Consider the following 27,169-nt stretch of genomic DNA (forward strand, 5'->3'; position numbering starts at 1 on the left):
GGCCTACTACCTACTGTAGTTTAATGTTGGTCATTATGATGGTATTTGGAGAACCAAGTACTTTTTTTAGGTGGCACTTGGTGTAATAAGTTTCAGAAACACTGCCAACATATTCAAAATTATAACTGCTCACTGTCTTTTCAATACTTCTTTCTTCCTTACTTTTTTTCTTTTACTTCCGATCATTTAATATCAGGTAATTACTATTTTAAGTACAACAAATGTCAGGTATGTTTGGACTTACTACAAGGTGACGTCTACCAAAGTTATTTTCTGTCAAGGATACTGCACTTTTACCCAAGACTTATGGTAATTGGGAATGTGTATCTATTGGTTTATTTCTAGTTATTTATACTATACTATTGTAAGTTTGCTTTCTGGGATTGTAATTAAGTTATTTGTTATCTATGGTCTTTCTTGCCTGGGGAAAAAGGTCAACACAGCACACGTGCCCAAATCAATCGTGTCAGTCAGTCAGTGCGCAACTGCGCTTCGTGTACTCGTGTGTATCGCACAAAGAAAGGACAGCGCAGTGGCAAGTGTCATAGCACTGTATTTAAAGCTCTTCAATGCACAATGAGCACACAGCCCACCAATAAAACAGCTAAATCCTGTGCATCGCCCGTGGGATCTTTCAACTAAAATGGTTGGCAATGCCGGGTAATACATAGAAATCAAGAGAAAAGTAGGGTTCAAAGATATACAGTGTGTACTCACAAAAAGCTAGGGATATTCGGCATTCGGGTGAAAGTTCCTATGCCTTTCTGTGACTGTTCCAGTCTCTCTGTTGCACTATACATTTTAAGAAGCTATGAGAATGTCACAAAGTGTCATCATCAGGTCTCAACAGAGTGACTGGAAGAATCACAGAAAGGCATACAACCAGTGTTGCTAACTCCTCAGTAAGGAAAGTAGCTATTGGCTGTCCTAAAAGTCGCTAGATTATGTCATAGCCTCATTTGCACAATTGATTGCAATGGACGCCGTAGCAGAGAGGAAAAACGTTGTAGGAGAGATAAAGTGAGTTTTTTAAAAATGCTAAGTAGGATTAGATCTGCAAATGAACTTGGTTCTTAGTTTTCTTTACATTTAAATTTTGTTCTGTATTGGTAAATGTTAGATGATCAAATTTGATGAAAAGACTGGAGGGTTGTGACATTCCGCATCCAACCGAATATATTGACTGAACTAACATGAACGATAACATGACCGATAACGGGATTGGAACCAAGTTGCAGTTCTGAGCCATATTTTCTTTTAATTCTTTTATTTTATTTTTTTTAATCGCTGTGTGTTTCACACAGATGCAAACACAAGCTCCTCCTCCTGTTACTCCACTGTCTGGGACTGCTCCGCCAGGCTACTGTGAACCTGACCGCCCGTGAGTGCGTTGCAGTGGCGGAGGGGCTCACGGCAGCATCTGCTGCTCGTCGTAGGACATCGACTGCAGAGTGATATGCAGTAGTACGCTTTAATGTCTCCAAAACATTCGAAAAAGTCGCCAGTTGCTTTTGAGAGAAAAAAAGTCACTTAGAGGAGTTGGAAAGTTGCCAGATTTAGCAAAAAAGTTGCAAAGTTGGCAACACTGCATACAACCTTAGTCATAAAACAAAACTAACAAAAAAATAACCTTGGGCATGCAAAATTTAGAGGTCACACAAATTTTAATAAATACAAACTTATTTTTCTTTACTCTGAATTTATTTGAACATGAACAAAATATTTTTTACCTGAATTTATTTAAAATTTGAAAATGTTTTTTTTATTTTAACATTGACAAAAGTTTTTAAAAGTACGAAATAATTCTAACATGACAAAAGAAAAAACAAATATTTTTAAAATGTTAAATATATTCATGGTTAAATTGTTACTCTAAATTTATTTTGAATATATTTTAAGATTTTTTGAATATATTTTAACATGACTAACTTGATTATAACACTGACATTGTTTCTACTGAGTTTTACTTTGACAAAAAAAAATTTGTAACTATAAATTGATATTAAAATTGACAAAAAATAATATGAATGTTTCAATTGATAAAAAAAAAAAGGACATAAAAAAAATCAGTGCTAATAAATTTTTAAATTCAGTTTGATTGCAACATATAAACCTTTCAAAACAAAAGTACGGCAATAGGTTATAGTGTATTTGGCGTTAATCCTGAAATTTCGCCCAAAATCCCCAACATTTTGTGAGTAGTGTAAACTATCCTTAATGTTACAATGTACTGTAAATACAAAGCATACAGAAAGATGCAACTCAAAGTCTGTGCTGTGTGTTAAGTGAACACCAACAACAACTAAGTCAAAAAACAGTAGAACGATGAATCCAAAGCATTCGAACTTCTTCCAGTTTGATACAAAGACTTTCCAGTTGGATTATTATTTTTTTTTTTTCCAAGTGTTCACTTGAGTTCTGAGTGAGGTCCGAGGACATCTATCGCTCGCTCGTCTTTCTGCGTGCCTCCTGTAAAACCTGAAGGGCCGTCACCTCAGACTGCTTGATGGCCACGCTCATTGTATGGCACTCGCATCCTGGTCCTGAGGTGGAGAGCGCATAAAATAGGACACATTGTTGGTCGCAAATGGCGAATTTTCACTACCTCAAACTCCACTTCAGTGTTATTGGGATTCCATGTACTAAATATGGCTCAAAACTGGATTGAAATTGATCTTTAGACCAACCGTAACGCTGTCCAGTGCAATAGAAAAAAAAAAGGCTCTTTTTTTTTCTACCAGTGTAGGCTAGTCCAGTGTAGGGTTGCAAAACTCCAGGAAAGGTTGGAAACTTTTCAACAGGAAATTGATGGGAATAAACCACAAAATTAACTAAATTGAAAGTTGGCGCTTAATAGGTAACTTCAAAATATTTGTAGTTTATATTTTAGCATAACCCTAAAGAAAAAGAAAAACTAGATTTCATACAAGTAAGTATGGCAAGAAGAATATGCCGCCGGTTGAGTGTAGTTAAAAAAAATCAATGGTGCGATTAAGGTACTGTAATGCCCTTGAATGTGGACAAAGACAGCCACTGTACCTATTTTGCATGGATGTCTGCTCATGATAAAACAATATTTATATGCGATACCTAGCAAGTAAATTACCCTCAATTCCCATAAATTCCCATGGAATGTTTCCAATTTGGACAAAAATTTCCACCCTTTTTGCAACCCTAGTCCAGTGCATGAGATAGATTAATGCGACCCACTTTTTGGTCCCATTACTTTTTTTTCCCTAAACAACAAACCACTGAAAAAGGATTTTGCAGAAGAGTCATTAGAAAAACTGTAAAATTGCTCTAAACCTACAGTATCAAGTGGCAAACATCTAGAAACGTCTGTGAAAAGTCCTGAAAATGTCAGCGACGTGGCACACAGCGAGTCTTGCAGCATTCAAAAGGCTCACGTAGTTGAATGGAACAGCTTGGCTGTGTTCGGAATCACTTCCTGTCCACTATAAAGCGCCCTATATAGTCACTTCGCCATTTTGTAGGACTGGTCGATTGTATAGTGAATATAGGTTCTCCTACATAATGCCCTCAATGTAGCCCACAATGCATTTTGAAAAGTAGTGAAGACCTATTGGTCACTAGAAAAGCAATACAGTGAACCACCGCTAGACCACGTGATCATGTAGTACCACGTTATCATGTAGTACCATGTTGTGCCACAACATGCCAGGCAGCACTGAGCTCTACTGGGCGCAGAGAGAGTGTAATTAATGTTGCCGTTTGTGCCATTTGTTTGAGGGTTTTTCATAATTTTGCTAATTCCCATTAGCCTGTCTATGGCGTTTCACATTATGTTAGCACGAAGCTGGCAGACTTTTGTCATTACAGTGGACCCCTATTCACCTATTTTCAGATTTTTTTTTTTGGGGGGGGGCCTATCCCACATTATTTGCGGAACCCCCCGCTTATTCCTAGTATTTTTTTCTACATTCTCAGTTATTCGTGTCTTTTGACCTGATCCCCCACTTCTTTGCATTTTTTTTCTGGGTCTAAAAATCCCATTTTACTGGATTCGGGAATTAGTGAATGATTCCAAATTAATCACTCTTTTCGGACTCCCTAATTACCATTTAAAGATTTTGACTCTTTCGTGAACTATGTAGTTCACTATATATAAATCCCTATTACGTATTTTCAGCGGGAATGATGAATGATTCCGAACGTAGTCGCTGCATTCGGAAACATTCGCTCATTACTAACCGCCTAATCCTCCAACACAGGGTTTTTTAGCGGAAGTTTTAAAAGATCTATCTCGGTCCATTACATAAAAATCTTTGTGATTAGGGAACGATTCCGACCACAGGCCTTGTGTCTAGCCCTCAGTGTCCAAATTCGAAGCCCTTGTTGACGCATCAGTCATCCGGCGAGCACACCAAGTGGAGCTGGTCCGGACTCCCCACGCTTCCCGTGCTCGAGCTCCCGTCCCCCAGGTCCCTGGCGACCATGCACGGCAAGGCCAGCTCGGTGGACCCCCCGGGGCTGGAGTCGCTCCGGCTGACGCACTCCTCCTCCAAGACCAGGCACAGCTCCTTGAGGTCCAGGTTCTCCTTGACCAGGCCGTCCTGGGTGCGCTCCAGCTCGGCCAGCTTCTTCAAGTAGCCGCCCAGGTCCTCCCGCATGACTTTGGCAGCGTGGTGGCCAAAATGCTGCCACTCACGTGCCAGCTTCTTCACCTTTAGCCGGTCGTCATCCAGGAAGCAGCACAGGTCCCGCAGCTCAACGTTCTCCTCCTGCAGGCGCTGGTTGATGACTTTGAGCTCCCGGATCTCCAGCAGGTGGCCCTGGAGCTGCTTGTTCACCTCCTTGATGAGACGCCCCCGCTGGATGAGGGCAGAGATCTTCTCCGACTCCTCCTTGCGCAGACGACTCAGCAGCTCTTCCTTGGAGCACGCCAGCAGGTCCTCGTCCGACATCTTCGACAGCTCTCGCGTCAGGATCTCCCCTTCGTTGCTCATCTTCTCCTCAAAGTCAAACCTTTAATAACCAAGACAAAATAAGCCAAGTCAATTTTATTTGTAGGTATTACGGTAGGATTGATTTATTTACTTAGTATCAATGTTATGCATTCTAGCATGTACACAATCATGAACCCATGTTACTTAATCTATGGCAAGCAGATTTACAGTACCAACGTCAGACCAATGTCTTTCTGACTAGTCGTAATAACATTTTGAAGAGATGGAATTTTCATTCAAGATATCAGATATCTGCAATGTAATTTTGCCTAAGACAAATGACGTCATTTTTGCCATTCATGTGTATGTGGTTTTAAACTTACAGTGTTATCTAAGGAAATTCCAAGAATTTGGAAGTCTGCCTTTCTCCTGCCGTTATTGAAAGGGCGTGACCCTCGTATTTTGAACAACTATAGACCTGTATCAAATTCTTGAATCTCGTATGAGTAATCAGCTATGGAAGTTTTTATACACCAATGATATTTTTATTACCTTATCGATCACATTTCAGAAAAGAGTATCGCACTGTCACAGCTGCGCTGAAAGTGCTAGACGACCTTTACATAGCGCTTGGCAAGAAACGACACTGTGCTACACTTTTTATTGATTTTTCCTAAGCTTTTTTTTTTATTAAAACGTAGACTTCTGAGCTCAGGTCTCTCAGAAGACGCTGAAGCTTAGTTTTCTAACTATCTTAGATATGATGATGTTTGTTCAGATATTATTTCTGTTCACAAGAGTGTTGTAAACAACGCTGTAGAGCCCCATCCATCCATCCATCCATCCATCCATCCATTTTCTTTACCGCTTCTCCTCACTAGGGTCGCGGGCTGCTGGAGCCTCTCCCAGCTATTTTCGGGCGGGAGGCGGGGCGCACCCTGAACCGGTCGCCAGCCAATCGCAGGGCACATAGAAACAAACCACCATTTGCACTCACGTTCACACCTGTGCGTTGTTGTTGTTCTGCTATTCACTGAAAGGTCACCTATTTGCTTTTTTTGTTAGTTTTTTTTTTTTCCAGCAGACTTTTGTGGGGCAAACCTATTCTCCATTACCCGCTGGGGGAAAAAAATAAAAAATAAAAATAGTGACAGGGTGATTTTTTTTTTTTTCAGTAAAAAACAAATGATTACAACAACCTCACAAAATCACTTTACCTGAGAAAATGTGAAAGTGCTGAGAGGATGCAATTGGTTCATAAACTGACCGCCCTCATCCAGTGTGTCTTCTGAGTGCAAACTTCACACCAGCACGGATTCATGTGACATTTGTGCTCAATTTTGTACCTGTCGTCCAAAAAAATCTGCGGAAAAGGCATCCCACCCCCCCCCTCACAAAAAAAAAAAGCAGCTGCAAAACAGGCCTCCAGGAGCAAGGGAACGGCCACTGTGCTTATCTCACCTTCACCAGATGATGAGAACGACGCTTGTTTTTAAGGTAGCAACAGCCTGCAAAATCGTTCGCGCGATCCACCGCCGTTTTTTTTTTGTGTGTGTTTTTTGTGTGTGTTTTTTTTAAATCCAGCAGGCTACGATGCACAACACAGATGTTCGATGTTGTGTTTGTATCGCGGTGGTCGCCACTCGCTAACCAGATTGGACTCCGGGCTTGATGGACTCTCGCTCTCTGGGCTCTCCACTTCGGTGAGAAAGCAGCAGCAGCTTCTCACAAACGCCTCATTTTTAAGCGTGGAATGCGCAAAAAAGTAGAAGGCTTTCAAAACAGTCCGTTTTCTTCAGCGTACCGCCAGGGTTTGTGGCCATTATTGGGCTGGACATTGAGCACAACAATGTCCGCCTCCACAAGACACTTTCACGGTTGGGATTCTCCGCTAGCGGCTAATGGGCGTCAATTTGCACTTAGTCACCGGAAATAGAAGGGCCGACATTTCAAAATAATGGATATGAATACAACCTACCTTTTGGGTAGAACAAATGTCTTACTACTAGTAATCTACCCCCCCCCCCCCCCCCCCCCCCCACCCCCCTCGGCTTAAACATTTATTCCTTATCCTTGACATCTATTTTAAGGTCAATGTACTAGGAGCCTACACTCTTTGTCCTCACCAGTAAGACAGCAGTACACCAGTAATTCAGCGTGCTAGTTGAACGACTAGCTTTACTAGCAATGTTTTTCTACTACTAGTGCCACTTTGGCCAACTAATACACAATTAAACCTTGGTAGTAAACAACCATGCTGCACTAGTAACATGATGAGGCACAAATCGTAGGCACGTGTCACACACTACTGGAATCCTTATCAAGGATCTCAAACAAATGCTCAACTGCATGTTACTAGCAAGGTAGAACTGTGCACTAGTTGACAAATGTGTGCTACTAGTACTACAAGTGAAATCATACAATCCACTAGTTAACATAAAGCATTTCACTAGTGGTACTAGCAGTGTGCAGATGTCACCTAGTGCAGAGTTCCTCACTAGTAACATGTAGTTGTTCTACTAGTGCGCCCTAGTCATTCTACTAGTGTGCAGGAATGTCATCCAGTAGTGGAAAAACAATGCTTCACTTATTTGGGATTTGTGTGCGTTTACTCATTGTTTTATTGTGAAATTGTACCGGAATCACTCTCCATTGGAGGCCCAATAATCAGTTCCTCCCCTTCTATCGGAGATACTCATAAATATTTGTGATCTCTCCCCAGTCACTCCCAGTTTTGGAACATATCATGAATAATCTTTGGAATTCTCACGGCAACTGAGAATGAAATGACCTGGATCAATCAGAATATTCATAGGAATTGGTTAAAGTGTACAAATGACCATTTCAAAACTAAACATGTATCAAGATTGCTTTCTCTGACTTCCATCAGGGGCTCATCATATTTGTGATCTCCCGTTACTAGTCGCTCACAGTTGATCTCTTACTTTGAAAACGTCATGAATAATCAAAGGAATCTAATCAGATCGGTTGACAGCTCCCGGTTGCAATGCATGTGCAACAGCCACACATGCCCGGCAAAGCAGCACTTCTTCCTCTGGGATGTTCCCTGCAGAATGGGATGGGATGCAAGCCAGCCCCCCTCCCTCAATAGCTTTATGCTGAGGCATTCACATGCACATCCTTCCGCCCTCCATTGTTTGCATGGAGACCAGGACAATGCGGGGTGTTAACCCAATGGTGATGGCATCAGTGTCATGTGAGTTTACAACTATCCACCCCCACCCCAAAAATAAATGTGCAGCAAAGAATTTGACAAGGGGATTCATTCCCCTTATCCCCCCCCCCCCTGCACCCCATCCCTGTGAAGGACACATGCAGAAGCACCGAAAAAGGGAGGGCAAGACCAGGGATTTACAGGGATTTATTTAGATTAATCGCCAGCGGAGGAGCAGGTTGTGTATTTGATGCAGTAAGCTCAAGTAAGAGCAGATGTGGTCTGGTTTATTTTTAGAAAGTAGGAAATAATTAATAGGCAAATCTACCGCTGCCAGTCATCATTTGCGGTTCAAAGTGGACAGTTTGCATGTTTTTCTATGGCAAGCGGATTCAACATTTCAAAGCGGACATCGTGGAGATCGACGTCTTTCTGACTTGTTGTAGTTATATTTTAAACAGATACCTGTAATATAATTGTGACAAGTCTTCATGACAAATAGAGATATCTCTAGTTCGGTTTTGTGTAGTCAAAACGGAATTACAGACATCTGCAATGTCATTTCGCCTTTAACAAATGACGTCACTTTTGCTATTCAGATTTAGATTAGATTAGATTTTTCTACTATTCAGATGGAAATATCCGCGACTGAATAACGGATATCTGTCACGGAATTGTAGATATCTGTAAATCCAGTTTGAGAAAGATACACTTTGATTCTGACTAGTCATTATTCCGTTTCCAGGTATGGACAACTTCATTTCGCGTAGTTAAAACTTGGTTTAAGATATCTGAAAATGGTAGATATATCGTGGACCGGAATTATGAGTCAAACCGGAGTTACAAAGTACACGTGAATGGCAATAGTGACGTCATTTGTCGTCGGGCAGAGGTTGGCAACCTTAAATACTCAAAAGCGACATCATAAATATCAAGATCAAATACATTTCGCTGTGAAGGTTCATTAATAAGGTTGCTTGAATTCAATCAAGACTGTCTGAGAATACCTACCGGTACTTTACATACCTTATAAACATGCAAAATGGTTTATTCCATCCGACTCTTTCTTAGCCAGGAGAGACGGGATTGGTAACGTTCTTTTTTTTTTTTTTTCGGGAAAGTGGTTAGTTCAGTCCAAATGTTAAATCATAATAATATTGCTGAAATACCACGTGTTTAATCGCAGCTCCCAAGTTTCAAGAACATTTGGTGTGGCGTTAATGCGAATAAATGTAATTCCTTATTGCTTGTTATCTTTTATACTGATTTTATTTGGGTCCGGTTCTCGAGTGCACCCGAATTTCGTTGTGTCTTTTACAGTGACAATAAAGATTCTTAAATCTTGAGGAGCAGGCAGCTAACGGCCTCTGCAGCTTTCCCCCCTCTCCTTATTTTTCATTCAATCTGCTATTTATAATAACCAATAACCTACTCTTTTTGGAACATGAGTTATTATTGATGATATTGATCATCATTCAAAAAAATCAAGTTAATGGCATACGTACCATCGATCGTTGGGTACGTTTGCCATTAACTCGATTTTTACAGGGCCTTGCACATTTGTTTTACAGGAGCCTTAGTCATTTTAAGTAACCTGTAGGAAGGAAATTATGTATAATGGTGTTAAAATCTACTTTTGCGGTCATTAATAGGCATGCTTTTTGAAATCCACTACGGTGAGCTCAAACTTAAAAAAACAAACAAACAAAAAAAACATTCACAAACTATCATAAAAACATCTTCAGGATAGACTGTAGTGTGTGTGTATGAGGGCAGCTAGGATTGGCTCAGGGTGGGGTCCGGGGCCCTTTGGAGGCTTATGTATGGGGGCCCAGAATTTGGTGCTACGCCCCTGCCTGCATGTATATATATAAAAAAAAAAGTCCTTGTATTTGTGAAATTACAGCCGAGCTTAAATGGTCTGACTGCAGCGAACCAAAATGTTACACATATTTGGAGCGGCAAAAAACAACAACGTGTTTTATTTGAATGTGACAAGAGTTACAATGACATCTGAAAAACAAGCAAACTAAAATATAACAAAAAAAAAAACGATAAACACATCCACAAACTATGAAAACGGATATGATAAGCTCTCTGATAACTGTGTGGAACATAATTGCACGGATGGAACATGAAGAAAAAGCTCGCGAGTAAACACGATTATGTAAAGTACTTTGCATTATGTAAGGAAATAATGAGCGATTTGAACACATGTGCTATATTTGTTACGCGGAAGGCGCATTACGTCATGACATGTTCGTCGACGCGTAGCGTCATGACGTTTTGCGCGACACGTTCGGCGACGGCACGAACCGGGAAGTAGTCGCGTATGTCATCGCTGTTGTTGTTGACGCTTCTCCACAGCGTTATTCTCGTACATCCGCCCTATGTAAAACGTTTCTACCCTTAGGACTGTACCTTATTTCCTCACTATGCACTTTTAATTTGTTATCGCTTAGCTGTTTTGTGTGCGTTTACTGCTGTTTCTTCTTTCTTGACGCCGCTAACTGTAAGGTAGTGAGCAGCTAACATGAGAGGCGAGCACGTAGCAGGCTAAGTGAAGCTAATTCACAAAGTCATGTCATTTGTTGCCTGACCGTCTTTGGGAGGAGACTAAAACAAGGTAATGTGTCAGTGGAGCTAAACATCTAACTCTTTAAATGATTTAAGTCCCGAATGAATTATTGTTGGTTTCACATATCGATCTATATACACATCGCTCTTATTTTTTTGTACTAAGCTATCTTTTCTTCCTTCAGTATTTTCTTTCTTTTTTTTTTAAACAAATATATATACAAAGTATCCATCAAAGTCAGATGTTCCCTTCAGGGACAGTCTGAAATCATAGCTTTCCTCACACAACTGAGGGAACTGTCTTATGCCCGGTATACACATAAAGACAGTCGGCCTGTTTTTGTGCCGATTTTGCCACTTCCCCACAAAGGACGCCAAAAGACAGACAATATTATGTTTTATGAGATTATACTATAAGATTGTCCCTAGGTCTGATGTGTGTTACGAGTGAATTTCCCCCCCTATTTTAGTGTCTGAAACAGATCGGCCTTTCCTTAGTTTTTTGAGGTTATAGTGAGTCACCTGTAAAATCGTAAACTTCTTGCTGATTTAATTTAAAATCTGATGATGACTGTTGTATAAATAAAATAGTAGAAACCTCATGACCCAGGAGGAAAATTAATTAATTTATTATTTATTCATCCGCGAACTCTGTATAGGTCTGTCGTGGTAAAGAAGGAGCTGAACTGAAAAGCAAACCTCTCGTTTTACCGCTATACGTTCCTACCCTCACCTATATAGGGTCACAAGCTGTGGGTCATGACCGAAAGAACAAGAGCGGGGATACAAGCGGCCGAAATTTGTTTCCTCCGCAGGGTGTCCGGGCTCTCCCTGCCCATCCCGGAGGGGCTCAGAGTCAAGTCGCTGCTCCTCCGCATTGAGAGGAGCCAGATGGGGTGGCTGGGGCATCTGATAAGGATGCCTCCTGGACGCCTCATGGTGAGGTGTTCCAGGCATGTCCCACTGGGAGGAGACCCTGGGGATGACCCAGGACATGCTGGAGAGACTATGTCTCTTGGCTGGCCTGGGAACACCTTGGGACCCCCCCACCCCCATACACACACACACACCCCAGAAGAGCTGAATGAAGTGGCTGGGGAGAGAGAAGTCTGGGCTAAAGCAGGGCCTTTAGCTACTGCCCCCGCAACCTGACCTCGGATAAGCGAAAGAAAATGAATAAATAGATATTAATTCATCCATCCAATGTTATTCGGATTGCTACATTAGCCAAACTCAAACTTTATTATGACTAATCTTCGTGTTTGTGTCAAAGCAGATGGCCGTGGAGCTGGACGTGTTTGTGGGTAACACCACTATCATGGATGAGGAGGTTTATCAGCTCTGGTTGGATGGATATACAGGTAATGTATGCCAAACCATTAATTTTAAAAGAGACATATTTACTGCGTTATGTTTTTGTTTTTGCGATAGATTATCTCAAAACTCACGATTAGAAGTTCACACGAAGACAAACCTGCCATTTTTGTGACGTAAAGAGATAAAGTGGAGAGTGACAAAAGTGACGCTTTTCATCACCAAGATGTGCGCATAAAAGCGGTTCAAATGGTAAACTATATTAAATGTTAATTAATGCTCTTATCAATTAAAGTAAACGTGTTGAGGTGAGGCGGCACGGTGGCCGACTGGTTAGAGCGTCAGCCTCACAGTTCTGAGGTGCGGGGTTCAATCCCCGTCCCCGCCTGTGTGGAGTTTGCATGTTCTCCCCGTGCCTGCGTGGGTTTTCTCCGGGCACTCCGGTTTCCTCCCACATCCCAAAAACATGCATTAATTGGAGACTCTAAATTGCCCGTAGGCATGACTGTGAGTGCGAATGGTTGTTTGTTTCGATGTGCCCTGCGATTGGCTGGCAACCAGTTCAGGGTATACCCCGCCTCCTGCCCGATGACAGCTGGGATAGGCTCCAGCACGCCCGCGACCCTAGTGAGGAGAAGCGGCTCAGAAAATGGATGGATGGTGTTGAGGTGATTCACTTATTTGATCATTCTCAAGAAGGATCTTAAGACCTTTATATATCATTTTCTCAAATTCAAACTTTTTAGTTGAAGATAAACAAATATTCAAAATCTTCGGCGGTAAATATTAGTAGGCTAACTTTAGCTGTCACATAATTCTAAGAGATTTCAAATTCAGGACAAAGTGGTCTAAATTACATAAGGGTGGCAGTGGGTAGGTCATGACTATGTTTGCCTTAGGCTCCTAAATGAGTAGCTCGTTATGCCCTGATTAGAGCCAGCGCCACCGCTCGGCATGACAACCACAGTGGGATTAACGGCTTGTGCGTGGATGAAGAACGCAGCTAGCTAGCTGCGAGAACTAATCTGACTTGCAAGATACATTGACCATTGACACTTCAAACGCTCATCGCGGTAATAAATATGGATACCTAAATTCGGCACCAAGTGACATCATGTCTTGCCTTCCCCGATGCGCCAGTCCCCGCAGCCGGGACCGGCTGCTCATAGCCAGCAGCGGCTGAACAGCGGACTGAAGCATTTTATGAAGCACTTTCACTTAGGAAGGGCTTTTGCATTTTAACGCAGGCAATTTTGATTCGCCAGTGTGGTAAACATGGGCAATATTCGCTTCGCGACATCCTGTTTAAATTAGCCATTGGCGAGGTGGTGAACGGGCAACATGAACCTTGCTACAGCTGTTACAAACATGAAAAATAAAATTTTCTATAGTATATGCCCTTTAAATCTGAATCTGTTGTTTGAACAATTGGGAGTTAACAATATTTGTCCTCTTGATCAGTAAATGATGCAGTGAAGGTCCGAATGGAGGCCGGAGTGCTGGACGAGTGCGAGGCAAGCGCAGACGTGCTGCTGAGTGACACCATGGACCAGTACCGAACTTTCCAGATGTGCGAGCGCCTGCTGCACAGTCCGTCCAAACTGGCCAATCAGCTGCTCTTCCAGATCCCGCCTCATCGACAAGCCATGCTTATAGAGAGGTGATGTGCTTTTCCTGTCTGAACACATTACTTTTATGATTAATAACTACAGTGTGATTTGTTTCTATAACGTTTAATAGTCAACAATTACAGTGGAACGTCAAAAGCGAACCCGCACAATCAAGAGGTGATTTGGGAAAAATTACATAGGTAATATTGGGGGCAGCAGTGAAGTCCTATCTACAGTCAATGTTTGTATGAAAAACACTTCCAGGCCATTATAAAGCATTATAAAATTATAAAGCAATCCAATGAAAAATCGATAAGGACAAATAGAGAAAATCTGCGAGTAATTCACATCCCGCTATAATAGTTTACATTCCCTATAGATGACACAAGATGGCCGAAAAGCACTACTTTTCTATTTAAAAGGATGCTAGCCTGTGTAAATGAAGCTCCTCTCCACAGTTCAACATACTGTAGTATGAGCGCTAAATGGGAAAATTGAACTGTGTCATATTCAAGCATAAATAAATATAAATCTTGTTTTGTTATAAGCAGACATCCATGTAAAGTAGACAGCTCTCCTTGTTCACATGCATGGCATTGCATTAATTGCAAAATTTTGGCTCACTATTAGACAAGGCTATGGGTTGACTAAATAAAGCCACTTCCCTCACTTCAACATAGTTCCTTGACACCAAGATTCCACCAGATGGCTCCAAAGCAATATTTATATATTAAACTTGGTTTTGGCCAGTCCACTATCTTGATACTAACGTATTATGCGAAATGCCATAGATGGGCTAACGAAGTGGCTACCCACAATATTGCAGCAAAATGCTACATGAAGCTCTTCAACTCACACAGTTCCTTGGCACCAAGAGGTCAAAAGATGGCGCCAATTTAGTACTTTTACGTTAGACATGTCTTTGGCCTGAGCACAAAATCAGGTAACAGGTGATTTTTTTTCAGCAAAGAATATGGGATAGCTTTCCAAAAATAATCCGCGAATGTGAGGTTCACCGTGTTTTGATCTTCCTGTACCGCACCCCTTTTTGATGGTGCTCCTTCTTTTGGACAAAGTGTCACAAAAACCCTAAGAAAAAGAACAAAATTCAAAGTTTTGTGACCTTTTAGATGCCAGGGATCCTCAACGTTTCGAGATAATTAATGCCACAGTGTAAAAATATGTGATCACATGTATGTCACAAGAAGATGTTAGGCCCTGGTGCGTTACAACTTGCATACAAATTTGGGTTACGTCTGCGCCATAGGAACGGAATTGCCTCATAAATCATTTTTTATCATTTTTCAAAAAAATAGGTTGAATTTTTTTAAAAAACCTTTTGGGTGTTAACCTTCCACTGTATGTATTGAATTGAGCCTCATTTATGAGCATGAACTGTTTTGTTCTGAAGATGTCATGCATTGGCCTACATTATTTAGTGAGTGCCACTTTGTTCCCTTGATGTGGTTCAGCCTAACTTTAGTGTCTCTTATTTGTTTCCTAATTTAAGATACTACGACTTTGATGATGCGTTTGTTCGTGAAGTCCTGGGCAAGAAACTCTCAAAAGGAACAAAGAAAGACTTAGATGACATCAGCATCAAGACGGGCGTGACCCTGAAAAGCTGCAGACGACAGGTAAAATGCAGCTCTCATGGAGGACGTTTGCTCTGCTGCGACTTTTTTGTTGAACAATAATACAATTCCATGGCTTTTACAATGTCCCTCAAATTATGCAATTCTTTCTACACCTTAAAACAACTCCCAGGTGTCTTGATAAAAGTGTCAAACTTTCTTCTATCAAAATACACAATGTGAGCACTTTTGAAATGTACATTTTTCATACATTTTGTGTTAAATTTCAGTTTGACAACTTCAAGCGTGTTTTTAAAGTGGTGGAAGAACTGAAGGGACCCCTAGTAGAGAACATACGTCAGCATTTCCTGCTCTCTGACAAGCTTGGAAGGTAACGAGCCTCCTTTAAGCCTTGACTTTACGAACCGAAACATTGCTAATGTTTCTTTTCTGCCTGGTTGCACAGCACTGTGATGTTTTTAACTAACTCCAGTTATCCAGGATACTGGCGCCAAGGAAAACAATGGCAAGCTAACTGTTTTCTTGGCGCATTTCAGGGATTACGCGGCCATTGTGTTCTTTGCCAACAATCGCTTTGAGACGGGGAAGAGAAAGCTGCAGTATCTCACGTTCCAGGACTTTGCTTTCTGCGCTGGGCAGCTTATCAACAACTGGACAGTTGGAGCTGTTGGTGAGAGATTGACTTTGTTTGCTTGAAATGAAAGTGGTCCCTGGATTTACGTGAGACTGCATAATGTTATTTGGGCATTATCATTAGCTGTCTTTAAACACAGATCCAGGACAAACTAAATTCTGAAATGTGAGACTGTACAAAATTCTACAATTGAAACCAGAAGTTTACATTCACTAAATAAAAAAACACACTTTTTTTTCTCACTGTCTAACATGAAATCAGACTAACATCTTCTTGTTTTAGGTCAATTAGGATTACCAAAAAAATTTCTATTTGCTAAATGGCAGAATAATGAGACAAGGACAATTTTTCATGACTGTCTTCAAAGTCAGACGTTTAGAAAGATCACTGGGGCTTTAAACAATTTGAAAAAAAACAACTAATGATGTCATGTCTTTGGAAGCTTTTGATAAGTTTATTGACAGCATTTGAGTTAATTAGAGACACATCTATGAAGGCACTTCTGGAACACTGCTTCTTTGTGTAACATAATGGAAATAAAGTCAAGATATCAGGAAGGGAATTGTGGGCTTGCACAAGTCTGGTTCATCCTTGGGTGCCATTCCCAGTTGCCTGAAAAGGCCACATTCATCTGTTCAAATACACGCAAATATAAACACCATGGGAATGTCCAGCCATCACAGGAAGGAGACGGCTTCGGTGTCCCAGAGATGAACATGCTGTGGTACGAAATGTGCATAGCAACCCAGGCACAAAAGCAAAAGACCTTGTGAAGATGCTGCCTGAAGCTGGTAAGAGTGTATCATTATCCACTGTTGAAACGAGTACTGTACCAACATGGGCTGAAAGGCCACCCTGCCAGGAAGAAGTCAATGAAAAATAAACATAAAAAAAAAAACATATTGCCATTTGCAAATGCACACAGGGACAAATATCTTAATATTTGGAAACATTTCCTGTCTACTAAAACTAAACTAAACAGCTAAAATTAAACTGTTTGGCCATAATGAGCATTGTTGCGTTTGTACGAAAAAAGGGAAGCTTGCAAGCCTGAGAACGGGTTGCAGCACCATGTTGTGGGGTTGTTTTGCTCCAGGAGGGACTGGCGCACTTCACAAAATAGATGTCATCATGAGGAAAGAATATGAAATACGAAGAAACAGAATGAAGAAACATTTGAAGACATCAGCCAGGGAGTTAAAGCTTTGCTGCAAATGGGTCTTCCAAATGGACAATGACCCGAAGCATACTGCCAAACTGGTTACAAAGTGGCTTAAGGATAACAAAGTCAATGTTTTGGAGTCGCCATCGCGGCTCAGTTACACTCGTTATGTCAGGAGGAATGAGCCAAGATCCCTGCCAACTATTGTGAGAAGCTTGTGGAAGGATATTCAAAACATTTAAAGGCAATGGTACGAAATACTAATGAAATGTATATAAACGTCTGGCTTTGAAGAAAGTCACTTAAAATTGTCGAAAACAAACCTCCTCTCATTCTGAGATTTAGCAGAGACAAATCATTTTGGTCATCCTAGTTGACCTATCGGATTTCATGTCAGAGTGAGAAAAAAAGCATGTCTTTTTATATAGTTTATATAAACCTCTGGTTTCAACTGTATATACAGTGCCAGGAATAAGTATTTGCTCCCTTCTTCCCTTCTCAAATTTTGTTTTGCATAGTTTCCCCATTTAAATGTTAAAGATCATCAAACTAATGTACCGGTAAATATCAGACAAAGATAATCCAAGAAAACATAAAATACAGTTTTCAAATGGTGATTTGGTTTGTTAAGGAAAAAAAAAAAAACTATTCAAAGCTACCTTGCCCTGTGTGGAAAAAGTATCGGCCCCTGAATCCTTATAACTGGTTGGGCCACCCTCAGCAGCGACAACTGAAATTGAGTGTTTTCTTTCACTGACAATGAGTCTTTTCACATCTCTGTGGAGATTGGCCCTTCTTCTTCTTTGCAAAATTGTTTTAACTCACCAACACCAGAGGGTTTTAAAGCATGAACGGCCTTTTTAAGGTCACGCCACAGAATTTCAAGCAGATTCAAGTCCGGACTTTGACTAGGCCATCCCAAAACCTTCATTTTATTTTATTTTTTTCATTTTTTTTAAAAGGCATTCAGAAGTTGACTTGCTGGTGTGTTTTGGATCGTTGTCCTGCTGCAGAGCTCAAGTGCACTTCAGCGTGAGGTCCCGAACATTCTCCTTGAGGATTTTCTGTTAAAGAGCAGAATTCATGGTTCCATCATTCACAGCAAGTCATCCAGGTTCTGAAGGTGTAAAGCAGCCATGTTTGACTGCTGATATAAAAAAAATTGTTACATTTACACCAAATGTAATGAGACACACACCTTACAAAAAGACGAGACGTCAGTCCATACAATATTTATTTATTGCAAATATAAGACGGGCCTTTTTCTTTTTGGTCAGCCTTGGAGCTCTGCCATGGATGCCATTTTTGCCCAGTCTCTTCCTTATTGTTTAGTCATGAACACTGACCTTGACTGAGGTAAGTGAGTCATGTGGTTCTTTAAATGTTGTCCTGGGTTCCTTTGTGACATCCTGAATGAGTCATCGCTTTGCTCTTGGGGTAATTTTTGTAGGCTGGGCATTCCTGGGAAGGTTCACCACTGTTCCATGTTTCTCCATTTGTGGATAATGGGTTAGGGTTAAGTTGGTTAACTGTGGTTCGCTGGAATCCTAAAGCTTTAGAAATGGCTTTGTAACCCTTTACAGACTGATAGATGTCAATTTATTTCTTGTCTGTTCTTGAATTTCTTTGGATTGTGGCTATTTTAAAATTTATTTTTATTTTTTAAGATCTTTTGGCCAACTTCATTTTGTCAAACAGGTTCTATTAATCTCTTTATGTAATTTATTGATTGAAAAGGTCTGGATATTCAGGCTTGGGTGTAGTCAGTGAAAATGAACCAAAGAATGTGGTTAGCCACAGTTAATTCATGATTTAACAAGGGTTGCCGTTACTTTTTCTACACAGGGCTAAGTAGCTTTGAATAGTTTCCCCCCCCCCCCCCCTAATAGATAAAATCCTTTTAAAAAAATGCGTTTTAATGTTTACTTAACCCCTTTTGCACTACCCGAGGAGTACCTCCACCTTTTGGCCACCAGAAGTCGCTAGGAGCCCCTAGAAAGAAGCTAAGCATCACGTCTCCAAAGCTAAAAAGACATTTGATTGGAGAGAATTTTGAACAGGAGTAACAATGTTTTAAAAATATAACTATCTTGAAAACGAACGGTTATTTGACTTATTGTAAATAATTAAATACATTATTAGTATTATTTTAGATATTAAATAGTTGGTGAATTGTAATTCAATTAATTATAAATGATACAAATACACTTTCTCATTCTAGATAACATGGTGGAAGACATGGATGTGGATCTAGACAAAGAATTTCTCCAAGAGCTGAAAGAACTAAAGATTTTAATCTCCGACAAGGATCTGCTGGATCAACACAAAAGGTCTAACACACTCACACACTTACAGTGAATACAAAGTCCAACTGCACAGACCTCATATTCTCTTCTTTGTCTGCAGTCTTGTCTGCACAGCCCTCAGGGGGAAGACTAAAGCTTTTCCTGAAATGGAGGCCAATTTCAAGGTGAAAAATGTAACATTAAAAAAAAAAATCTTATTATTACGTGCGTGTGTGCTAATGAAAATGAAAACCATGTTTCCTCCAAGCATTACAGTACAGCACAGTGCTCGTCCGCATATTCACGAATGACTACTTGCGATTTCACTTATTCTTATCCTATGCTATTTGCTAAAAAAAACTAAAGTGTTCCTTTGGCGCCATCTTATGGCATCTCGGTGCCAAGGAACAATGTCAGGCTAAGTTGAGGAGCTTCATGTGGTGCTTTGCTGCCATTCCGTTAGCCTGTCTATAGCATTTTGTTTTTTTGTTAGCATTAAGCTAGCGGCTATTCGTTATGCAAAATTATAAGGTTTGGTTGAACATTTTGGTGTTGGTCAGTTTTACAGTAAATTCCAACTGGGAGTGACAAACAGCCTGAAGCAATCACGCTTTGCCTCTTTTGTAAGGGATGTGACAATTACTCTCAGATTTTCGCTATTCATGTCTGGGCTTATTACCAAGCACTAGTTCCGTTCATCACTGAACGGTTGTCAACATTGACAAGGTTTTTGTCTTCATTTGATTATTTTTGTGTAACTTGACTGTATTTCTCTCTAAGGTTTTGCTCCAATTACAAATATTTTGACCCGGGGAACCCTTGGCGTTTCAGCTCTGCAAATGAATTATTTTTCTTCTTGGCAGAATCTTTCCAGAGGCCTTGTAAACATCGCAGCCAAGTTAACCAACACGAAAGATGTCCGTGATTTCTTCATCGACCTCGTGGAGAAGGTGTGTAGTTTTTTCCAAGGGCGGACAAAAGCAGGCCAGAATCCGCCTAATGTAACACCTCTTCCCTTTCTCTCTCAGTTTATCGAGCCGTGTCGCTCGGACCGATGGACAGCAGCGGACACGAGGCTCTACCTGACTCACTATACCAATTCTGCACACATACTGGACACTTTCAAGTGAGTTTAATGGAATATGTTCCAGACCCACAGTGCTATAGAGAGACTATATAAAATAAATGTAAAAAAATAGTTTTACCCCTTCCACACGCTCTATAGACATTTAAACATATAAAAAAACAGAATTCTAAAGTATTACTTAGTAGTACAGTGCAACCTCGGGTTACGAACATATAGAAATTCCTCTGGTATAATATGCACCCCCCCCCCCAAAAAAAAATTTGTAAAATCTTCATAGAGCGTATTATCCATCGGTATAAGGAAATGAAAATAATTTGTTCACGTTGTATAGACATAGACTGTTACGTAAAAGTTCTGAAATAGGTGTATTTTTATTCCAATATGATATGTATTGTCTAATGTTACAGATATATATGTAATATGGTAGATTTTCACTGCTCACCCGAGAATCATGACGTCCTGCCATTCATTTCATATCTGTTGCTCCTGCGTTTTGACAGTATTGGATTAGCGTCGTGTTTACGAGATGGCAGATTTACAGTGTTTCTTGGACTACCACTTCACGGAGCACATCTCTAAAGTTAAAAAATGTTAAGTAAAAGAACACCTTATTCGGAAAAACACACAGAAGTCAACCGGAAGTCTGGCACAGCAAAAACTAAAATGTGGAAGACATTAATCGGCCCTTAGTTCCGTAGAGAAATTACAGTGGAGGAAATAAATATTTGATCCCTCACAGATTTTGTACGTTTACCCACTGACAAAGACATGAACGGTCTATTTAATGGTAGGTGTACTTTAGCAGATAGAGACAGAATATCAAAAAGAAACTCTAGAAAAATCAGATAAAACAAAATATTCTAATAAGGCTGTCATTATCGAATATTTTTAGAATCGATTATCCTATAGCCATTTTGCCGAGTACACGATTAATCGCCCCCCCCTACGAACTTTTACTACTAACGAGCATTTTATTTTCATTAATGATGGCTGGACTACTATCCTTAAAGTGCATATATTGGTACTCAGTGTATGGTATAAAGAATACAGAATTAGAGACAACAAAATCAGCCTTTACTAAACGGCTAGCAATCGTGATTAGCATTAGCGTGCTAGCGATTGATTACGATTTTAGGGGGAAACCCCCCCCCCAAAAAAAACGCTAACTACCATTCTTCTCACTCATACATCATGTTTGTGTACATTACACATATAATAGTTTCTTAAAAATGACTTACAGACGCTATGTTGGCATTTTTGGCAATGTTTTTCACTAGTCCAACAGTGCGTCCATCTTCAACAAATGTCCGTGCGGTAAACATGGACATGGGCCAAATGTTTCCGAGCAGCGCAAATATGCTTTTATCAATATTTTTTATTGCGTTGACCAATTTTTGTGGTCGACTTAGCCCCCAAAAGTTTTCACAGTCCGGTATTAAAATTATTTTTCAATTCACTGAGTGAAATAAGAATGTAAACCTCTATCAAAAGGGTCATGACTTAGTACTTAGTGGGGAACCGCTGGTCGGCAAGTACAGAGGTCAGCCGTTTCTTGTAGTTGATCAACAGGTTTGCACATAGCTCAGGAGAAATTTTGGACCACTCCTCTTTGCAGATCCTCTCCAAATCCTTAAGGTTCCCGGATTTTCTATGGGATTTAAGTCTGGAGACTGGCTAGGCCACTCCATGACCTTCATGTGCGTCTTCTTTAGCCACTCTTTCGTTGCCTTGGCTGTGTGCTTTGGGTCACTGTTGTGCTGGAAGACCTAGCCATGACCCATTTGAAGTTAACTGGCTGAGAGAAGGAGGTTGTCACCCATCCATCTTTCCCTCGATGCGGTGAATTTGACCTGTCCCCTTTGCAAAGAAACTCCCACCAAGCAAAACATAACGCTTCCACTCCATGCTTGACGGTGGGGGTGGTGTTCTGTCTCTCTGTTAAAATAAACCTACCATTAAAATAAACATGCCATTAAAATTATTGACCGCTCATGTCATGTCAGTGGGTAAACTGACAAAATCAGTGTGGGATAAAATAATGATTTTCCCCCACTTTCATTCCAATACGATATGTCTATTGTTATAAATGTATATGTAACACAGTACATTTTTCCTGCTCACCCGGGAATCATGACATCCTCTTGGGTGGCGCCTTATCATATCATATCATATATCATATATATCATATATATCATATATATCATATATATCATATATATCATATATATCATATATCATATCATATATCATATATCATATATCATATATCATATCATATATCATATCATATATCATATCATATATCATATCATATATCATATATCATATCATATCAAATATATCATATATCATATATATCATATATATCATATCATATATCATATCATATATCATATCATATCATATATCATATCATATCATATATATCATATATATCATATCATATATCATATCATATATCATATCATATCATATATCATATCATATGATATCTGTCTGGATGGACTTCAAGGTCACAGACCTTCATGCGCAGACCTTATGTTGTTCAACCATACTGTGTGTACTCGGCCTGACGAAGTCCGCTAGCTTAAGGCTAGCATATAATGCGAAATGCCATAGACATGTTAACCGAAATCAGCATTAAAGTTGCGGTACTTATACACCTTCAAACAACTGCTACGTCACACAAATGGTACAGCAACGCATACAACTAAAGAGTATTAAACCTTGTATGTGTAAACAGCAAAATGTTTAACCAAACCATAAAGTACAACATTACTCACAAACATATATTCTCTGCCTAGTAGGGACATTGTCTGCCTCTTTTTCATGCTCTTAATTATGCTGCATCTGCAACCAGTAGAGCTCAGTGCTTGCTGGGATGTTGTGGAACAGTGTGGTACTACACTGAAGGCGCATAACTCTAAATTGCAATTTGCTTATTTACGCTCTAAATCCACAAAAAATGATTGCTTAAAAATTCACGATAAAGCAGGGGATGCGGAAGATGAACCGTGATTTAGTGGGGGTTCATTGTACTAGTGTGGCAGCGGGCCCACCAGGCTTGTCTTTAACTTCTCCCAGGCGGCCCACCGTTAAAACAGACTACATTGGGAAAACTAAACAGAGTCAGATAAACACTTGCCATTTGGCACTCTCCCATCAAGTTGTGCGTCACCCTGTCTCATCCTTCATTCCTTAAAATGCTTCCAGTGGAAGCTTGAAGATTGTCAGTTCTGGAACGCTTCTTAAAACACGCTCAAAGTTATTAAAAGACAGTTTTTGAAGTATTCCTTAGCACCTGTTCTCACTCGCTTGCTGTCATGAAATGAATGATTATTTTATTAAATTCCTTTGAGGAAATGAAAGGAAGACTCGCTCACACAGTTCTCAAAATAAGAGGAAAAGGGTACTTGCTTCAAGGTGTTCATTTGTCACTCACAGTTGAAGTTTACTGTAAAACTGACACATAAAACAAAACGGGATCCAACATTGTATATTTAAAGACAAAAATGTTCAACCTAACCATATAATAACGAAAGTCCACTATCTTAATGCTAACACAAGACGTAGACAGGCTAATTAATTCTAAACGTTCTCCTACTATAATCTAACTTTTTCTTGAGTTTTTTTATTTATGTTGATTCTCGTGTGTGTCTCTCTCTCTCTCTGTCTCTCTCTCACTCTCTCTCGCCTGCATCTCAGACATCAAGTTGTGTGGGACAGATACATGGGCGTCATAAAAAGCTGCATCTTCAAAATGTATCACGACTGAGCTGCTTTTTCCTCCACGACCACATTTTTCTCCACTGCTAGCCCAAGCTGTTATCTTAACACTACCCCTGCCGTGTTTGAGTTTTTATACCATAGCCTTGATATCCACCTTAAGGTCCTTGTACTAGTACCCTCTTTGTCGCGACTCGTAAGACAATTCGGTGCACGAGTAGAACGACTGTCTTACTATTAATGTTTCTTGCATCACTGTTGCCGCTTTTGGCTACTAGTGCCACGAGTACAACCTTATGCTAATAGCCTTGATATTGAATAAATTACCATTTATTCAATGTCAACGGTACTAGTACGGTCTTTCTCTTCACTAGTATGACAGTTTAGCGTACTAGTAGAACAACTGTGTTTTAGTAGCAATGTTTTTTTCCACTACTAGTGCCACTTTTGATATACTAGTACTCAATTAAACCTTCCTGGTAAACTACTGTTCCGTACTGGTATACTATAGTCTAGCATACAAGTAGGACAACTACATGTACTAGTGAGGCAAAAGTGTGCACTACTTGAAGAAACTAGATCTTAAACTGTAGAATCTTATGTCACTAGTAGTAATCCTAGTACACCATTGTCAACTAGTGCAGTTTTGCCTCAATAGCAACATGTACAGTGCCTTGCAAAAGTATTCACCTCTTTGGTTTTTTACCCATTTTGTTCCATTACAATCTCATGTTTCAATAATTTCTTTATCTGAACTTTATTGTGTAGGTCTGCACAAAATAGTCAAAGTTTTGAAGCGAAATGAGAAAAACATTTAAAAATATTTTTCAAGAATAAAAGAAACTTAAAATTGGCATGTGCATAAACTATTAACCCCCTCTAAGGTTTGTACTTTGTAGAGCCATTGTTTGCGGCAATCATGGCTGCGTGTTTTTTGTCAATTTTTTCTTAGTTTATTTAACCTTTATTTATCCACTTAAGGCAACTGAGAACAAATTTGCATTTGCAATGACGACCTGACTGCAAACAACAGAGTTAAACAACGCAAAATAAAAGCAAATACATATACAACGAATTATACAATGTGACATAGGTACATACAGTGCTGTGAAAAAGTATTGGCCCCCCTCTCAAATTCTTATACTTTTGCATAGTTTCCACACTTTAAGTTCAGCAAACAAATGTAAATATTAGAGAAATATAACCCAAGTGAACTTAAAATGCTGTTTTTAAATGGTGATTTCATTTACTAAGGGAAAAAAAAACTTCAGTTATCTGGCCCTGTGTGAAAAAGGAATTACCCCCCTTGTTAATTCATGAATTGGGGCAGGTGAATGAGTCTCAGATCCTGAGATGACTGGAAGCACAGTTACGAGGTACTAGAACACGGTACATGTCGACCCGCTTGTTGGTCAAACACTGCGTGATGGACGCCCCGTCAAACTGGCGCATGGTGACACCGCCCAATGTCCTGGTAGTTGTACCCAGACATCGCCAACATCACGGGATCCGTTTTTGACTGCCACTTTCTTTCCTGGAAGGCACCACGTTGATGGTGTCCGTTGTGGAAGTGTGGTTGGCAACGAAGAGGGTGAATACTTTTGCAAGGCACTGTAGTTGTCCTACTAGTGAGGACAACGAGCGTACTAGTACATGGAGTACAATAAGATGGGTATCAAGGATGTTAAATAAATGCTGAAACGCCTTTATGGAAAGCAGTCTGAGCATTTATTCGATATCCTTGATAAGGAGGCTTCTAATGCGTGACACACTCCTCTTAGTTGCACCTAATAGTGGTACTAGTGCAGCACAGTAATTCACTAGTATGGTTTAATTGCATACTAGTAGACCAAAGATGGCATTGGTAGCAGAAAAAAATCTATATGTAATGTTCCATTAGTGTGCCCTAGTCCTCTTCTAGTGCTTTGAATTGTCTTCGTGAGGACAAAGAGCATACCAGTACATAGACCTTAAGATGGATCAATGTCTTTCCACGCCCTCGCTTTCTGCTTCCCTTTAATTCTTTTCTGTCAAAGCCCCCAACCCTTAATCATTGCTTCAAGCCTCCAAACTGCTCCTCTAGCTGTCTTTCTATTCACTTTGTAAATAAAAGTGCATTTACATCAAGATGTCCTTTTGTTTTATGTTATTGCTCCGAGTAGTGCCGTGTTTTATTTCAGCTGCCTTATAAAAACATGATATCATTATTAAATCAGTCCATGGAGCAAAATTTAAGGACTTTGCTGGATGGAGATGAGAGCACGAAAGTAATTTAAAGCGTACTTAAATAAGTAAACGCGACAGAAGAATAAGACATTCTGCTGCATTTAAATTCTGAGAATTTGTTGGATGTTTGTGTGCGTGTGTGTGGTCAGGGAAACAAGGGAGTATGCGGGGATGGGGATGGGGGTGGGGGTGGGGGGTCGCACAGTTGGTCCACATGGGGGTTGACGGTGTGATTTTTAGCAAGATCCTCCTGTAATGACAGCTGCCACCACCCACAAACACACACATTGTAAAGACACCACCAAGCAGGCGTTGTCATTTTGGCAACACAAACAATCCTGTCGCTAATATAACGTCATTTAAAGCCCTCTGGCTTCTATGTTGACCATTTGTGTCCACCTCGCTTCCTTTCTTTCAAAACTAGTTTACCTGCTTTAATGCAAATGTAATAGAACTTTTAATTGGTGGGGATTTATTGTCCGGTTTTGTCATTTATAACTTCAGCTCTTTAAATACTCTCTTAATTGTCACATTTTGACCAATTGAAACCTATGTAAACTATTTTTTGAAAATTCCTTATTTACTGGATTTAATCATACAATTGAGATGGGTGTCATTTGGGACTGTAAATGTTGTTTTTCTTCAGTTTTCTACCAGATTACATAATATATAAATTTTTGGACAAGGGAGCAGATTCATGTAATATTCTTAGTTTCCATTTTCAATACCGCTTATCGTGTTCATGGTCACGGGGTGCTGGAGCCTATCCCAGCTGACTTCGGGTGTAACGTGGACTACAACCTGAACTGGTCGCCAGTCAGTCACAGGGCACACATAGAGACAGACAACCATTCACACTCACATTCGTATT

At 40.1% G+C, this 27,169-nt stretch overlaps 2 protein-coding genes across 7 annotated transcripts in view; one reads left to right on the forward strand and one right to left on the reverse strand.

The window, feature by feature from the left end:
- Positions 1–533: 533 nt before the first annotated feature.
- Positions 534–27,169, reverse strand: part of ccdc85b (coiled-coil domain containing 85B) — a 73,021-nt gene continuing 46,385 nt past the window's right edge. For 2 of the 4 annotated variants that reach the window (XM_061786684.1, XM_061786683.1), the window contains one exon: positions 534–4,986. In XM_061786684.1, the coding sequence (XP_061642668.1) occupies positions 4,365–4,967 (603 nt within the window). In that variant the 5' untranslated portion in view covers positions 4,968–4,986 and the 3' untranslated portion in view covers positions 534–4,364. Of the gene's footprint in view, positions 4,987–6,124; positions 6,510–6,558; positions 6,911–27,169 lie in introns of those variants that run through there. The other 2 variants (XM_061786685.1, XM_061786682.1) reach the window with 2 other exon arrangements.
- fibpa (fibroblast growth factor (acidic) intracellular binding protein a) overlaps positions 6,539–27,169 on the forward strand; it is a 32,634-nt gene continuing 12,003 nt past the window's right edge. The window contains exons 1-11 of one of the 3 annotated variants that reach the window (XM_061786679.1): positions 6,545–6,610; positions 11,936–12,020; positions 13,435–13,633; positions 15,094–15,220; positions 15,448–15,548; positions 15,715–15,848; positions 19,196–19,304; positions 19,381–19,444; positions 20,123–20,209; positions 20,288–20,385; positions 24,052–26,199. In XM_061786679.1, the coding sequence (XP_061642663.1) occupies positions 11,936–12,020; positions 13,435–13,633; positions 15,094–15,220; positions 15,448–15,548; positions 15,715–15,848; positions 19,196–19,304; positions 19,381–19,444; positions 20,123–20,209; positions 20,288–20,385; positions 24,052–24,121 (1,074 nt within the window). In that variant the 5' untranslated portion in view covers positions 6,545–6,610 and the 3' untranslated portion in view covers positions 24,122–26,199. Of the gene's footprint in view, positions 6,611–10,235; positions 10,709–11,935; positions 12,021–13,434; positions 13,634–15,093; positions 15,221–15,447; positions 15,549–15,714; positions 15,849–19,195; positions 19,305–19,380; positions 19,445–20,122; positions 20,210–20,287; positions 20,386–24,051; positions 26,200–27,169 lie in introns of those variants that run through there. The other 2 variants (XM_061786681.1, XM_061786680.1) reach the window with 2 other exon arrangements.

The sequence above is a fragment of the Phyllopteryx taeniolatus genome, chromosome 10 (genome assembly GCF_024500385.1).
Source record: "Phyllopteryx taeniolatus isolate TA_2022b chromosome 10, UOR_Ptae_1.2, whole genome shotgun sequence".
Taxonomy (NCBI): domain Eukaryota; kingdom Metazoa; phylum Chordata; class Actinopteri; order Syngnathiformes; family Syngnathidae; genus Phyllopteryx; species Phyllopteryx taeniolatus.